Consider the following 15,891-nt stretch of genomic DNA (forward strand, 5'->3'; position numbering starts at 1 on the left):
GTCGAACGAAACGAACGTTAATATTCGCAAATATATAACTGCCGCGTTATCATTAAGAAACCTTTCACCATGTTCCAAAGAAGTATCATAATTATATAGAAAAAGTGCCACGCGAAGAGCATCTCGTTTAATGTAAAACACTACGAGCCTTTGATAAAAAGCCTCTCAAAATAATTTGTTCTCTTCTTATCGTCGATTAAAACCGATATGCTCTCTGTGGTTCACTGTGCGGGACGGGCGACAGAGTTTTTATAACGCAAGGAAATAAAGGATTAGCTTGGTTAGTAAAGTTAGTGCGAATACCCACAGAGGCCTGAGAAGTAGTCAATAGCTGATTGTACTGATTGGTAGCTTTGAGTGAGACGCAGCGGTTTCGTAGCTTGACGCAGACCGAGTTTCTAGCTGGTGTTAGACTCACAGCCTTCATGATGCTCTTGTCCCAGGCGATGCTGGCCTCCAACATGTAAAGCGCCATCGCGAGCTGAGCTGACGTGTGGGCACGGGCTGTCGCCTCGCGCCAATTGTTCAGCCCCCTCGGGGTCGTTTCTTCTTGAGGTACCGGGGTCTGATTGCTCTGATCCGAGTTATTCGAGTTCGCGTTCGCAGCCGCTGCTTGTTCCGCCTTCAAGGCTGCTAGGTTTGGATCTCCAGTGCTGGAACACCATAGTACACCAATATAATCCATAATTTTATTAAATTAAATCAAATTGAATCAAATTAAATCAAATTCAATTAAACAAATTCAATACATTCGTAATTTCGATCGCAGAAGAACTAAACATAAACTGCTTAATCGAAGTCTTCACGATATCATCAATTTTTCATCCTAAACTTTCATGTATAGTAAAGTAAGCAAAGACTTGTGATTTACTGTGCTTCTCGGCTAACTAGAAATTATCGCAGCGAAAGAATGTTACCAAAATCTTTGACCAAAACTAAATGAATCAGATCAGATGTTATTTAGAAAGGGCGATATGTCGTACAATTTCCATACTTAATCTTCCCAAGATCAATGACAAACGACTGCCGACTAAAACTCTTACCAAACTCCCAACGGCGGCTTCAAGTATCTCCTCTCTATCGCCGCCTCCAAAGACAATAACCTCTGCCGTGCCTGCTCCACTGCGCTGATCTTCTCCATCTCGTTGAGCTTCTCAATCTCTTCGGCCTCCTCGGTGCCCGCCCGCGGAGGCAGTTTCCAGCCTTTGACCTGCATGCTGGCGTTCGCGACCTTGTCCTCCAGTGCCTCGACTTGCTCTAAGAGCTGCGCGTCCACGCGTAGTGCGACCTGCTCGCTCCAGATCTCCGGGTTGTCAGGTTTCGGGATCGGCGTGTCGGGCTCGTCGGGCGTTCCTTGAAGCTCGGTGGCGGTCAAATTGCCAGGGTCAACGTTGATTCTGCCCGTGACCGCCAAGAATGACTCCATCGTTGCCCACGTAGTACGTTTCAGTTCTTTTTCGCGGACACCGCGGGAATGAAGGTGTTCCAACAGTTCTTGAAACGTGTCGACGTCCGTTATTCTCCACCATCCGTACCGTAGATCTAGAAATAGACGACGAACAATGTTAATTGCTTGCAAACTTGACTCGTGAAACAGGAATTTGCATATGATCAACAACGATGCTAGTACCTTTCTGCACAGGTTTAGCTTCTCCAGGAGGTGGCAAGCCGTGCACTTTCAGGTACTCTAGCTGCACCGCCTCGTCCTGCGTCAGGATCAAGGGTGCTGGACTGTCGCACCTGTCGTAACTCGGGCTAACCGGTGGCGGGAAAACTGGTATTCTCAGCTCAGTCGGCTCGGCTATCCCGAAGATCTGCTTGGTACTCGGTCCAGGGGTGTCGCAAGTCTCGCGCGGTAGAATCGAAAACCAGCTGGACTCGTTTCCGTTGTCTATAAAATAGTAAATAAAAAGGATATTAACTGTTCAATTTCAGAATCATTCGAATAGTGAAGAATTGTTTTGTTCAATCTTACTGGAAATAAACGTGCCGTTCAGTTCCTTCCCGTTATGAATATTGTTCACGTGATTGAACTTGTCGCCGTTGGGAATAGTCTCGACGATTTTATCTTCCATCGTCTTCACAGGCTTCATGTCCTCGTCCATGTCTTCGGTCTCCTTCTTCGTGTCTTCGACTTTCACGTCCACGTCCATGTTCACCACCTCCGTCTCCTGTTTAATCTCCTCTGACGTGACATTGGTCTTCGCGTCGCTCATACCGTCCACATCGTGTTTCTTCTCCTCTTTGATGCTCGTCGAGTTCTCCGTGCCACAGTTCTGCACCTGTTCCTTCTTGCAGTTCACGTCCTCCGATTCTGACCTGGTCTTATCCAATTGCGGCTTGACGTCCTCATCTTGATCATTCGAATTGTATTTTTTCTCCTCTTTCACGTCGTTCGGCGCTTCGTTCTCCCGATTCTCGGAGTTTCCCTTGGTGTCCTCCTGCTTCGTCTCGGGCTTCTCCTCGACCGGCATGTTTTTGTACTTTTCGTCCAGTTCGGCTTGCAGTTCCAAGGTTTCCGGCTCGGCGCTCTCCATCGCCTCCACGAAGATGCCGCCGGCGCACGCCAGCTCCCAATATCTTCTCCAGTACCTGTCCTGCCCGAATATGTGAGCGCGCAGCTGCTTGGAGGAACTGTTCAGTTTCTGTAACTGTTCCTCCGACTGTTTCAGCAGCTTGTCCAGCTTCTTGCCTAGTTCCTCGCCTGATAGATTCTTGTCCTCCTCCTTTAAAAATAACCAATCCAGTGAGAACTTTTAGAAATTTCGATTAATCAAGAACCTACGACTTTTACCTCCTCCGGCTGAGTTCCTTCACTCTCGTTCTCAGACATGTCCTCCACCTCGTCTTCGTGATGACTTTCGTCGGGCGTAGGCGTCGTTCCCACCGCCGTCGACGTCGAATTACCTTCCTCGTCCACTTCCTTCTTCTCTATAGTGATAGTGTCCCCGGTTTTATTCACGATCACACCGACCGCTTCCATCCGGACCTTTCGATTGTGTAGTTGTCTGAGTCTGAGGACACATGTTACAAAACCATTAAGAATTGCGAATGGACCAATATTTAATATTATCATTTCATACTGACACGTTCAGTTCTTATTGAATACTGAGAAAAATACCTACTGGTACCTCTAATATAAACAAATATGCAATAATTAAATGCGATCTCACAAGAATAAGAAAAAGGTCTTGGTTCTACGAAGAAGTCTCCAAGTACTCGTCAACAATAATATTCCCGCGGCACTCACTTTCTAATCTTGGTGTCCAAAACAAATCTCTCCTTCCTTAGCTGAGCCACCGTCTCCAAGCTTCCCTCAATCTGTCTGATCACAGCCTTGTTCTGCAACAGCTCGTTGCAGAGGAACGCGAGCATCTGCGCCTTGTGTGTCGGGTTCAGGGCCAGAAACGGCTTGTCCCGGAGTCTCTCGGACATCCTCCAGGTCTCGTTATTATGCAAATGTTCGTAGAACTGGGCGTTTTTCCCTGAACAGGTCGAGGCGTAGTCACCGCCGTTTTGATGATGATCGGCGAACTTCTTGTCGCGTTCCCGTTCGAGACAGACGCCAGTCAAAGCTTTCACCTCGCCGGTTGCGTTCGCGTACAAGTAGATCCGCAACACCTCGCTGATGTTCGCGTGCGTGATGTCCGCTTGTCGTAGGCTCTGTCCAAGACCCGTCGTGTGCCTTGCCGGCTGGGGGATTCCAGGATCCTCTATGGCGCACACTAGAAGGTGGGTCATCACCGAAAGCATCTCCTCTTCCGCTTCCTCGTCGTTTAAAAGCGCCAACTGAAGACTCTTCAGGCTCGGCAAGGAATCCATGTCTATTAGAGTCAAACGTGATCATCATCGCAATTTATAATATTATCAATCCTCCAAAAGTGGGCATAGCAGAAAACTAAAGGAAATTTCTCAAGATTTTCATCCTCTTCCAAATATAGCATCACGGACAAGTTTTGATTCTTGTAAATAATATGTAAATATGTATTTCAAATAGGAAATTATTACTTGGAAAAAGTAAACTCGTTGATAAAGAATATGTAACGAACTTTTTTAGATTTTCTACTTTGCTAGATGAAATATAGTTTCCCGACGACAATCTTGATCGCGTAAGGGGCAAGAAATAATTTTTCAAGAGTATCACATTTTTCATGTTTAGCAACTAGCAGCCTGAGGGGTAGCAGCCCTACAGTTCTTCCGGAATTAACGACGCAGCCACTCACCGAAGCCCAAAGTTTCCCCGAAGTTGTGCAGAAACTCGAACACCATCACGATGTCCGCGAAAGCTTGGCCGGACAACTTGAGCCCAGGTAATCTTTTCAGTTCTGGCAGTGGTCTATGATCTGGAATCGGAAGGGGGGGCAATTAGTTGGGGAAATTTTACTCGAGCGTTTAATGAAAATCCTCCCGGGGCCGCGCACCTGTCAGCTCCATGTCCTCCACAGGTTTTCTGATTTGCTCGATCAATTCCATCTCCATCTTCCTTTGTTCGGCGCGTTTCTCTTTCGACGCTATTCTTTCGGCCCTCGCCTCGAGACGTTTCTTCTCCCTTTCCTCCATCTTCCGGCGGTTCTCCAATGCCCGCACCAACGCCATGTGCTGTCTCCTTCTCTCCCTCTCCTGCGATACCCAACCGAAACGATTGAACCGACCGGCAGAAACGGCAACGTTTGAGCGTTCATGCAGCATCGACAAAAGAGATCTCGTGACAATCCGTTCGAAAGCACAACTGTTTTTGTTCATTTGGCACGCACGGGCTACGACAAACTCTCTACCAACCGACCCAAAAAATACTTGTCAGGAAGCTACGCATGACAGTGATGTATAACACGGATGCAATGTAGAAACCTCATTTAAGATCGATTTCCTTTTTTGTTTTTGATCTCTTTTTAGTTCCAAAAATACGTCGTGCAACTCTTACCCAAACACACTCTTCGATATTTCGGCCACACCATGAATTTTTGTTCGGTGACTGATAGGCAGTCGTTAGCGATGGATGCAAGGTAGTTTTAATCGCGAGTTCACCGAGCAACTCATTCAAGTTCTTCCAAGTTCAGTTTCAAGGAAATCTTAGGTATTTCAAAGTAATAACAGATTCTAGGAGACGTAAACATAATAATCGTTCAGATTGCGAAACGAATGATGATTCATAATGTTTTTTTTTTAACGTTCTGTTACTCATTCACACATTTGTATAATACGAGTTCCCCGTAAGAAGTAAAAACTATGTAAACTTTTAGGGTTAAAATTCGGAATGGTACGTCTAAAACAGTATAAAATACGTATTGTTTTATTCTATTATATAACTACTTAAGCTTTTATCCCATCACTAACGACTGCTGTCTACCGAAACAAAACTCGTTCGTAGTCGTTACTTTAAAAAGAACACTGTCTTGTACTATTCCTTAGGCGACAAACCGTGAACCGTCTCCTCATAAGCCAATCGAACGTCCGTTTAATAATTTCTCAAATAATTCGTGCGGAGAGAATTTGAACGTTAATAACGTGAGATACTTTGATCGGTGTGAACGAAGCATAATGAAGCACCTACGATGCGTAATGACTGGTCACGAACATGTATTGTCGTCGCGGATACTGGTTAGTGAACGTGGATATCTCGAAAAGCGGATATTAACGTGGTTGATTCTATTTGAGGAAGTCGTGAGCACAACTTCCTTCGAATAATATTAACAGTGAGTGTTCTCGGTCGTGAAAATCCGAGATAGAACATTTTAGGACCATATCAAACTCAGGCACTCGTGTTCTATCAATTAATTACCAAATTATATTCGCATGTTTTCCATCCTTTATTTTAATTCTCTCATACATTAGGGCAGAAAACACGAAAATACACTTGTTAGTCGATCGATAGTCATCAAATGTCACGTTAAGTAAGGTCCATAATGTTAAACTCTCGTTAAACGTGTTCTTTCGTCGATCATTCGTTGAAGATTAGTAACAATGTTGAATCTTCGACTAAAAATCAACTTCAATGTGCAGGCTAGTCTCGAGTACTAACTCACAATCAAACGTGATACTTTTAAACTCCTCGGCCGAGCTCGATTTTACTGCCCTTAGTGTAAAGTATTTAATCGAATCTGTTATGGAAATAATTTAGCATCGACAGTAAAAAGTCTTTCAATTAATAGCTACGGAAATAGAACAAAACGCTATTCTCCACATAAATGAAATACTAGTATAGAAAAATAATATTTTTCTCTTTTCTTAACAGAAATTTGAAGAATTCTTTAATCAACCCCATAAATCACTTCTATCGTCATCCCCCTGCTGTCTGAAATTTTCCTGTAAATTGAAATTTATTTTAATTTTCATCCCTATCTTTAATTTACTAGTCAACTGTTCCGTTCTATTTCTTTAATACATATCATCTCCTTGATGTTGTATCAAATGAATTTTAATCAAACACTTTCGACCACGGGCAGTTATCGTCGGAAATTTGATATTCACCGTCGACCGATTAAATCTTTAATTGGTTAACGCATTACGGAATAATAGGAATTCAATACTAGCGGAAGATTTCATCGAGAGACGGTGAATTCAGCGATCGACAACGATCAGAGGCCGGCGAGCAGTTTAAGGTACTCGAGACGCGATCCGTTCCGTTTAGTGAGGTCGTCTTATTAAACTAGATTGGGTATGAGACATACCAGCTCGACGGTGTAGAGCATCTCGCGCTGCTTGGTGAGCTCCTGCATGTACATCTGCGGCACAAAACATATCCACAGTCCACCAGTGCTCAAACTACCTCTAAGCTCAGGCTAACAGTACTTCTCGCTCTCGTTTGCAGGACTCGATCGATATTCCGAATCGCGAGCAATATACAGAAACTAAAAAGCTTGCAGTACTGCACTATATTCTCTTTCTTTTCTCCGATTCGTTAACAATTACATTTCAAAAAAAAGCAGAGAAAACTATCATGTTGCAGCAAGTTACATACAAAAATTCTCTACGATCGATTTCCATTTACATTGTTCTTCACTCCCGGCGTAACTTTTCGAGAAAAACCTGTTCTTATTGAACTACACCGAGGACACGTAGACAAAGGTCGCATCCCCGTTCAATTCGAACACGAGATCTACGTTCGCAACCAAGGACACGATAAACAACGAGTAAAACAACTAATATACGAGAAGCACACGTGTAACAGAAGTTCGACAATGCGTGTAATCTATGGGAACAAAACCGAGGGAAAGTGAAGTACAACACGGTAATAGAGAAGGGCAAGATAGTTTGCGAATGAAATCGAGTACAATTATGATCTCCTCACCGTCGCGCAGCTTCGCGTTCTGGAAATTAATGTATGTGATATCGGCAGTTAAAAATTCACGGGGAAAACGCGGGGGAGGAAGAATAAAAAAAAAAGGTGGGAAACGAGGTATCGACGTTTTCGAGCAACTGCTGTCGGTAACGGTTAATGAATCCTGAGTGGGATACGGTTACGGTAATAATAATTGCTAAATGAATCCGTACCGGAAGAGAAATGAAGGTAATCAACTTGACTTTATGATATCGCGTAGATTAGAGCGCGGGGAAACGATGAACGAAAGCGATGGAGATAATGAAACGAAAGCTAATATTTCTACGGAACACACACACGCACACCGTCTAGTCTACAGCAAATGACACGATCTAGGGCTGGGGATCTATGATATATTGGAGAACTCACCTGTTCCTTTAACATAACCGCCTGTTGCCGCTTCAGCTCCCGCTCCTGGCGAATCAGAATTAATTCCAGTTTATCATTATCGTTACCACACTGCGTGCCGTATGCACAACCGATATTTACCGAGGGATCTAATGAAGTTAATCGGAGGATCTAACAGCGGGGGAAAACGTGATAGTCCGCCGAGCAACTAGAAACTCTACGCTGTCCGTAAACGAACCAGCGGATTTCAATTTCTAACCGCGACACGTTCGCTGAGAGATTATTATCCTCTAATGGTTAAAAAAAGCAATTTCCTTTTAAAGGTGTGATTTATTAGCAACACAAATACATTAGCGATGGCAATTTGTAAACTGCTGTCGTAAAAGAAATATTTAAAAATGAATATTTTCATTTAAAAACGACATCTTAAACAAATATTGTGCTGAATACATAATAGGATAGGAATATTATACAATTGAGTGATTCGTGTTTTTAACCGTTATCGCGTTAAATGCTGAAAACCCGCAGATCATTTTCGAACAAACAAATGACCGCTTTCAAAAATAAATTCGATTCTAATTAAAAATGAACGTTCGATATCGCGTCGCGAAGGAAACGAGATTTACTCGCGTGGCTGGTAAATAAATTGAATAACAGGCGCGAGAGTAATTCGCCACGAAATTACATTTGCGAGCGTTGCGAAAATATGTCGCGTAGAGGGGCGGTAGTTTCTCGATAAGGTACTTACGTATTGTACGGACTACCTTTGTTTTTAAAAAATAAAATGTTAATGATAATAGTAGTAATAACTGTAGTAATAAGAATAAAGTATTAATGTGTTATAATGTTAAGTAAACGCTAACCCAGACCTAATACAAACGAGCTTCATTTAGGAAATAAAGGTGGTCCGTGTAATACGTACATACAGTGCAGCTCTCACGTCTTGAGGAACGTCCTCTAAACTAGAAGTACCTTCGATAATTTTTATTTTAATGGTGGCAGGGGTGAGGACCACGGAGAAACCGAGGGCGCGTGTAACAACGATTTTATGATTACCTGTTGCTTCCGTTGTTGCTCTTCCAGTCGTATCTTCTCCACCTCTTCCTGCCGTTTTTTCCGAGCCTGCGCACAATGCCATATACACACGTCACTCACATCCATCAATTGTAAATTTCGTCGGCATATTTACAAAATGAACTCTTTGCTTTCTTTGAACTCTTTTCTTTTTCTAATCCGTCAGGGAGGCCTGTCGTTTTGAAATTCGTTTCCTACCCTCTCGAAGTTTAACGTGTATTGAGTTCAAATGATAGATCTCTCGGCGATAAAAGAATAGCACGATGCTCCTTGAACCTTCTCGCATAGAATTCAAGTTTCACTGAAGTAGAATAACATTATTTTCGTAGAGGCTTAAGAATTTTTAGCAATTTCCTTTGAAGTATAATGTTATTACTTTAACCTTTGTTTTAGCAAATGAATAGTCACATGATCTAATTTTTTTGTTTTTGTTTTTTTTTTATATCGATTCGCGTATTCATCACCTTTATGTAAGAGGTTTCGAATATTCAAAGTTTCGGTAATTGTGAATATTTGGATCACTAACTCTTGGAAATTTTTCATCATTTTTTAAATAAATTAGGCTGTATATGATTTTATATGGATAATATACTTTATTTTAGCATAACAAAGTCGAAATCGCAATATTAACGTGTCGTTCCGGAGACTTCGATGCGTGGTGAGATACTACATCGCGCCGAAGGCATCCTTAACTAAATTTTAACACAACAATTTTATTTTAGTGCTATTCTCGAATGAAAAAATCTCTTAACGCCCTTTTCCTCGCAGAAGTATATTACAAGAAGCGCCAAGGAAGTGCTATTTTTTTATAACAGACAGAAGTATCACTTAACATTCCCGATACGTTTCTCCGTCGAAGAAAATAGCCTGGATAGATGGACCACAAGAAAAAAATAAAAAAAAAAAACAATTCTGTGACGTTGTTCATTGCAGTTTTTAAGACCGTCTGTTCCTCGAACGTGCCTGAAGTATCTTCAACGAACTCCGTATACCCTGACCAACAATTTTTTTCAATCGTCATCCGCGAGAGAACCGATTTCTCCGGTGTTGTGATTCGGAAGCAACGTGTAGAAGCGCGGCTAATATCAGCAGAGTCGGTGACAGGGGCCAAGCACTACTCTAGGATATCTAGTGACACTGTCTTACTCTATCGCGGTACAACAACAAAACTGATACGATCTAACAAAAAAAAAAAAAAATGTTAGAAAAATCGTGTAAGAAGCTAGCCGATGTCCGATCGGTAAAAGGTAAATAAAACTCCCCTCGAACGCGGGGAACGCGTCTTGGCAACGTAGGGTGGTCCTGTTGACGAGTAACAATTCGATTGAACGACACAACAAAGAGAATTCTCCCTTGCCCCCCTCCCAACCCCATTTTCCCGTATCCAAAAGAGAGAAAAACCATATAAAACGCCCCATTAAAGAAAGAGAGAGAAAGAGAAAGAGAGAGAGAGAGAGAGGAACAAACAGCAAGAGATCGGCATGCTGTCATAAAAAACCTCGTGATATATATATATTATACAATAATGTTGAGAAAAGGAGCAGCCAAGCAGAAAGTGAACGGTCATAAGAACGATCGTCCGCGTGTTGTTCGTGGAGAATCGACGGAACCGTTTGGTAAATCTGTGTACATGTGTGTGTATATACGACGAACGGAAACGAAGAGAGAAAGAAACTCGTGGAAAACCAAAAGCGTCCGACCAAACTACTGAGAGAAATATAGAAAAATATTGATATTAAATATGTATATAAATATATATATGTATAAAAAGTATGGGTAAGAAATATAGAGAGAAAGAGATAGGTAGAAAGAGAGATAGAGAGTATATAAAAGTGAAATATACATACATATAGATGTATATATAAATATGTATATAAACCACCACCACAATTTTATACAGAGAAAATGTTGAAACACAATGAGTCCAGAATTACGAAGAAAGAAGATCAGAAAAAATGGAAAATCAGACAAGAGAACACAGTTGTAGAATTGATAAAAAAGTGAAAAGAGAAATATTTATATATTTATATTTGTATATATAATATATATATAAATCAGCACATGCAGGAGCCAAGCAAATATACTCGCCTTTTATGGTATGCACATATTATATAAATATATTGTCAGTGTGTTATCGATTAATCGCTGAAAGCTGATAGGGTTTGTCTTGTGAACAGCGCTGTGCGCCAGCCTGCGGATAGAGATCTGAACGACAGCTGTGAGAAGAATGTGATCGTGGCGGTGATTAGGTGTTGTAATAATATTAATAAACAGTCGCAACAGTGGTAACAGCGATAATTGTAACGATTAATCGGTTAAGTTTTAATTATACGTGTGCCGCGACCGTGATGCTCGGTTGTTATTTCATTCTTTCTATTGTCTTTCTTTTTTTCTTTTGTTGTTTAGCCAGGGGAGAACGAAAGTAGAGCGTGAAAGGAAACAGAAAGCGACTTCGTATGCTCGTCTCGGCAGCTGCGGTGTTCCCGTGACGATCGGGCGAAGGAACACGCGCGAAAATTCGGAAAATAAAAAAAACCATTACGGCATGCTGGATAATCATGTAGCTAGCTGTTATTTCTTGTATAGTGACAGGAGAAGCACAGGATAGCGTTACGATAGTCGGTATTACCATATACTTCATCGTACTGGATACGCAGATATTTCTTTTTCTTTATATACTTTTTTCTTTCTATATATAAAATATTGTGTCAGCTTCGATCGCTATAATCACGAGGATTCGAGTCCTGTGAGAGCTCCTTCACGTGTCAGCGCATTTTGGAAACTGACACCCGAAACATATTCGCGTAATTTGATGACCCTTGAAACTAGAAATTAATGGTAATTTAGATACTTCAAATTTGAAATTTAAAATGTTCTAACTTCAAATTTAAACTTTCAAATATCAGATCAATTGTTTGTTTGCAATGTTAGGTGTTTGAAATATGTTTCAAGTTGTTCCTTGTGAAAGAGCTCGTACTATTCTCGATTCAGTCCCTTTCCACCGATCGATCCGAATCGGGGTTCATTTTCGAAACACAAATAACGAGCTCGTAATCCGTCGTCCGCCGACTTCGATTTCGATAATCGTTTAATACGTTTGATCATCGCTATGCATCAGTATATTTCCGGTAAACATAAATTGTTTCGTAACAGGGCGCTTGAATATTTTAGAAAGCCATAACCCTGTCCTTCTGTCCCGTTACTCGTATGCGATTGCAAGTACAGAATATAAAAACCTACAATTTCTAAACAGCTCTGAATATTCGCAAAGATACTCATTTATTTAATTTTGCAAGAATATCTATTTTATTCTATTTCTGTAGGTATTTATGAAACATGTTCCGTATCCAACATCCTCTGCAACGTAACTGTAATTTACACCGTAAAAACGTAAGCATTCTTGATCTATTTATAAAGGTCTACATCGACATTAACAAACCGTGCAGGCGGATCGATCAAAAGCTCGGCTTCATTTCGCGTCACTCGTCCCGTTTCAAAAAAGACCACGATTCAGCGATCAGCGGGGATTTATATAGTATATTCACGTGGTATCACCCATCGTTTTTTTCCCCTTATTTTTCTTTTGGTCTCCTACAAAAGCACCGTGTGTGCATCTAGGTATGCGTGGCGTACTAGTGTTCGTGTACAGTGTGTCCTCCGATGCGGCGACGTTAACGCGGTCGAGCTGGCCCGGGTGTTCCGTTCCTACGATCTATCGTAATTTTTGCACCGTTAAGTCGCTGGAAAGTTATCGACGAAACGGCGGAAGGAAGTTTCCCGCGGAAAAGTTTCCGCAGATCGGCGAATCCTAAAACGTATCCCGACCGAACGTAAAATTCGATGGTCCGGCAAGTTCGCTTTCCGCGCCGCGTAGCTTCCATCCCCGCCGAAACGAGCGCCGGGTAGAAATAAACTGTCGCTCGGTGGGATCGCGGGCGATCAAAACAAACGCCGCGACGAACAGAGTCCGATTTCCCAATTATCCGCGCACGGAATGTAGAAACCATAATGACGGAATCGAAAGAAATTGAGGGAGAAACAATGAAAAGCACGGTACACGCGTCGGCAATCGAGAGATCCGTGGGGAAGGATGGCTGATGTAAAATGGCGATGTAATCGATCACGCGACGAACGTTTACGTGATCACAATATACACATGAAACTGACATGATTAACGTCCACGAAAACGAAAAAGAAAATAAGAACAAAAAGATTGAGAGAATGACTAGTAAATATCTTACCTCTGGTGGTCACAGTGAAAACTTAATCTATTTCGGTGATGGGGGGATGAGCGATCGGGGATGATGTACGGGGATTTACGATTCGCTGAATGCGGAGGACGACATAGAAAACCAGGCAATCGTAGTCTTACCTCGAGAGGTCCATCGGTTTTAATCGGTCCTCGTGTGGAATCAGACGAAAATCAAAAAACGGTAGGAGGAGGGGAACGGTGGACCAACGAATCGCGGGGACAACAGTCAACATTCATTAGTGGGCGTGAAGTCGATGAGGGTTTCGATGATGATGTACAGAGGATTCGGGGTATCGCGAATCACGTGGAGAACCGTGAAGGCAAGGCTGAGAATATCAATTCCTTCAGAGAACAGCTATTTGGGGGTTACGCGGAATGACGGCGGCCATGATGGAGGAGGCTGCTAGAAGGTGGTCGTTCAGAAGACATTTTTGCGCTCGACTATCTCATTCATATTCAATATCTCATCAATTCCTGGACTGAGAATGTTTGCGCAAACTTGTCTACAGTAATTAATCACTTCAACAGTTTTCCCCCGTGCCCTTGTATGCAAATTCCAATTTCATCGGAAGATCGCTAGAAGATTCAACAAAAATTCTCAGTCCAACTCTACCAGAGGATCCTACGCTTCGCGCAAAACGACCCCATAAACAGGACCGCCCTAGCAGTTATCCTTCCAGGACCCATCATCATCCGACCCATTCCTCCATCTTTCATTTCTCGAAAGAAACGTCCGTGAAGAACAAGAAGAAGCTCCGTGAGGGTGGTTCGACTCGGGGGTTGGTATCGGGACGGAATGACATCAGGGTTCATTCATCTTTTCATTTTTTTTTTTTTTTTTTTTTTTGAGGAGGGCGTCAATTACGACGATCTTACCTCCAGAAGCTCCTGACTTTGCGTCTGGGTCTGGGCCTGCTGGGTATTGTCCATGCTGGCGTTGGTGGTGGTGGTGCCTGTGGACGCGGTGCAGGAGGTTGGCGTGGTGGGCTGCGTGGTCGGTTGCGACTGCGTCAACGGCAACGGGGCGACGGAGGAGACGGCGGCCGTGGTAGCGGCTGCGGCGGCTACGGCGGCGTTCGTCATGGGTAGAGGCGGAGGCGGCGGAGGCGGTGGTACCACCTGGACCGTCGGCGGTGCCACCACGACGGCGGGCAACGCGGCGGGCGTTGTCGTGCTCGTGGTGTTCGCGGTGCTGAGCACCGCGTTCGCCGGCAATGGCGTCACCGAGGCGAGGCCCGCGGACGCGGCCGACAGCGCGGCCGACTTCTTCGCGTCCTCCGGGTCGGCGTGTTGCATCATGTCCCGGTTTCTCCAGCTCTCCGCAATGCTCTCACGATTTTTCCAGATGGTAGCCACCGTGCTGCTAGCCAGACCCAGCTCGCGCGCCACGTCGCTCTTGCTTTTGCCGCGTTCGATCTCTTGGATGATCTTCATTTTCTGCTTGATCGTGAACGCTAGCCGCTTTCGACCCTGCGTTTTTAGGTTTAGGGGGATGCCCGATAATCGATCGTGTTAATCGACGGTTTTCGGTTTCGGTACGGTACGGTTTTGGTTCGTTTTTGCGTGTCGGGTGGTTGTTCGCGTGCGGAGGTGGGGTACACCACACACACACACACATACACACACTCGCACACACACCTCGAGCGAGCTCTTTGCGACGCGCACCCCGTCTGTTCGATAGGGGACACGCTTGTTCGGGTGTCTGTCTTAGAGCTCGGGTTAGTAGAAGTGGTTTGGGTTGTGATGGTTGGTGATGTGGTGGTTGGTGGTGTTCGTGGTGATGGTGGTGGTTGTGGTGAATTGGTTGGTGGCGTGGTCTCTCTGTGAAGAGGATGGGCTAAGGCTTTTTTTAGATTCGCAACCGATTCGGTGCTGCGGGGGAAGTCAGTATCGAAACGCTGTGATTTCGAGAGGAGACGCTGTCCGACATGGTTATTTCGATTGAAGTAATCTCAAGTAAATTATTGCAAATTTTCAACAATATTAGCGAATTCCTAAATGAAAGAGAACGAAGACATTCTTATGCGCTGACTGTCGTTCCCTAAATAGTTGCAAAAACCTTCTGAGCAATTCAAGCCACTAATTGCACCCCAGGACGAACGGTAGCAAATAACATTCAAAACAGGTTTCCTCCTCACAAATCAACGGTTCGATTCAATATTTCTCCGCAAATCGATTCCAAACCAAAGAAACCTTTGTTCACGGAAAGCGGTGGATCGTCCAGGATCGATTATCAGCGGAACGGGCATCCCTACTGTCTTGTCCAAGCCAGTTAACCCAATTTCTATCTACGTTTTCCACTTTTCCCTGTCTCGTCGGTCGACGATCTTTCCTCTAAACGTCTCGTTCTACACGGTCTGTGTTGCGTGTATTGTTTTCAAGGGGTTCGGGGTCGGGAGAGGGTCGGTCTGATGTGCAGTGCGTGTGAGAAGGTGGATGCAAGTGAATGCGGAGCGAGGATGAATGAGCGAACGAGTAACAGTGATCGAGAAGGACTTCTGCTGGAGGAACTCTTGGTGTGTCTCGCTCGGGCGAAGGGATTAACGATCGGGTGTTATACTTCTGGACAACTGTCACAATGGAGATGGGACTATTAAAAAGTTTCTACACTCGCGCATCTACTTCGCCGGGCACGGCCTTGCCCGAATGGTTCTCGACCGTTTTCCTTCTGCCACGTGCTCCCACGAGATCGATTTTCCCTTTCGAACCGAAAACAAGCTTAACTCGGACAACCACAGCTCGAGAAGGTTTCCGGGCAAGGCGCCGAGTGTCTTCGCGCTTTCTGGACCCCGTGTTCTCCGATTAGGATTTACGTTAATAATTTTTCATTCTTTCGGTTCATCGAATTATCATAAGCCACGCGATGATCTTGAGATCGAGTAATTTGGAAAACTCGGAG

General features: G+C 43.8%; 1 protein-coding gene across 10 annotated transcripts in view; it reads right to left on the reverse strand.

Annotated features, from left to right (window-relative positions):
- Positions 1-15,891, reverse strand: part of LOC116424730 (bromodomain adjacent to zinc finger domain protein 2B) — a 65,347-nt gene that overhangs the window by 8,132 nt on the left and 41,324 nt on the right. For 2 of the 10 annotated variants that reach the window (XM_076365211.1, XM_076365210.1), the window contains exons 13-24: positions 13,869-14,462; positions 8,723-8,788; positions 7,688-7,732; positions 6,669-6,722; positions 4,422-4,620; positions 4,224-4,343; positions 3,251-3,824; positions 2,795-3,014; positions 1,976-2,726; positions 1,631-1,891; positions 1,044-1,542; positions 308-653 (exon numbers count right to left, since the gene is read on the reverse strand). In XM_076365211.1, the coding sequence (XP_076221326.1) occupies positions 308-653; positions 1,044-1,542; positions 1,631-1,891; positions 1,976-2,726; positions 2,795-3,014; positions 3,251-3,824; positions 4,224-4,343; positions 4,422-4,620; positions 6,669-6,722; positions 7,688-7,732; positions 8,723-8,788; positions 13,869-14,462 (3,729 nt within the window). The remainder of the gene's footprint in view (positions 1-307; positions 654-1,043; positions 1,543-1,630; positions 1,892-1,975; positions 2,727-2,794; positions 3,015-3,250; positions 3,825-4,223; positions 4,344-4,421; positions 4,621-6,668; positions 6,723-7,687; positions 7,733-8,722; positions 8,789-13,868; positions 14,463-15,891) is intronic. The other 8 variants (XM_076365215.1, XM_076365216.1, XM_076365213.1 and 5 more) reach the window with 7 other exon arrangements.

This window comes from Nomia melanderi, chromosome 2 (genome assembly GCF_051020985.1).
Source record: "Nomia melanderi isolate GNS246 chromosome 2, iyNomMela1, whole genome shotgun sequence".
Classification (NCBI taxonomy): domain Eukaryota; kingdom Metazoa; phylum Arthropoda; class Insecta; order Hymenoptera; family Halictidae; genus Nomia; species Nomia melanderi.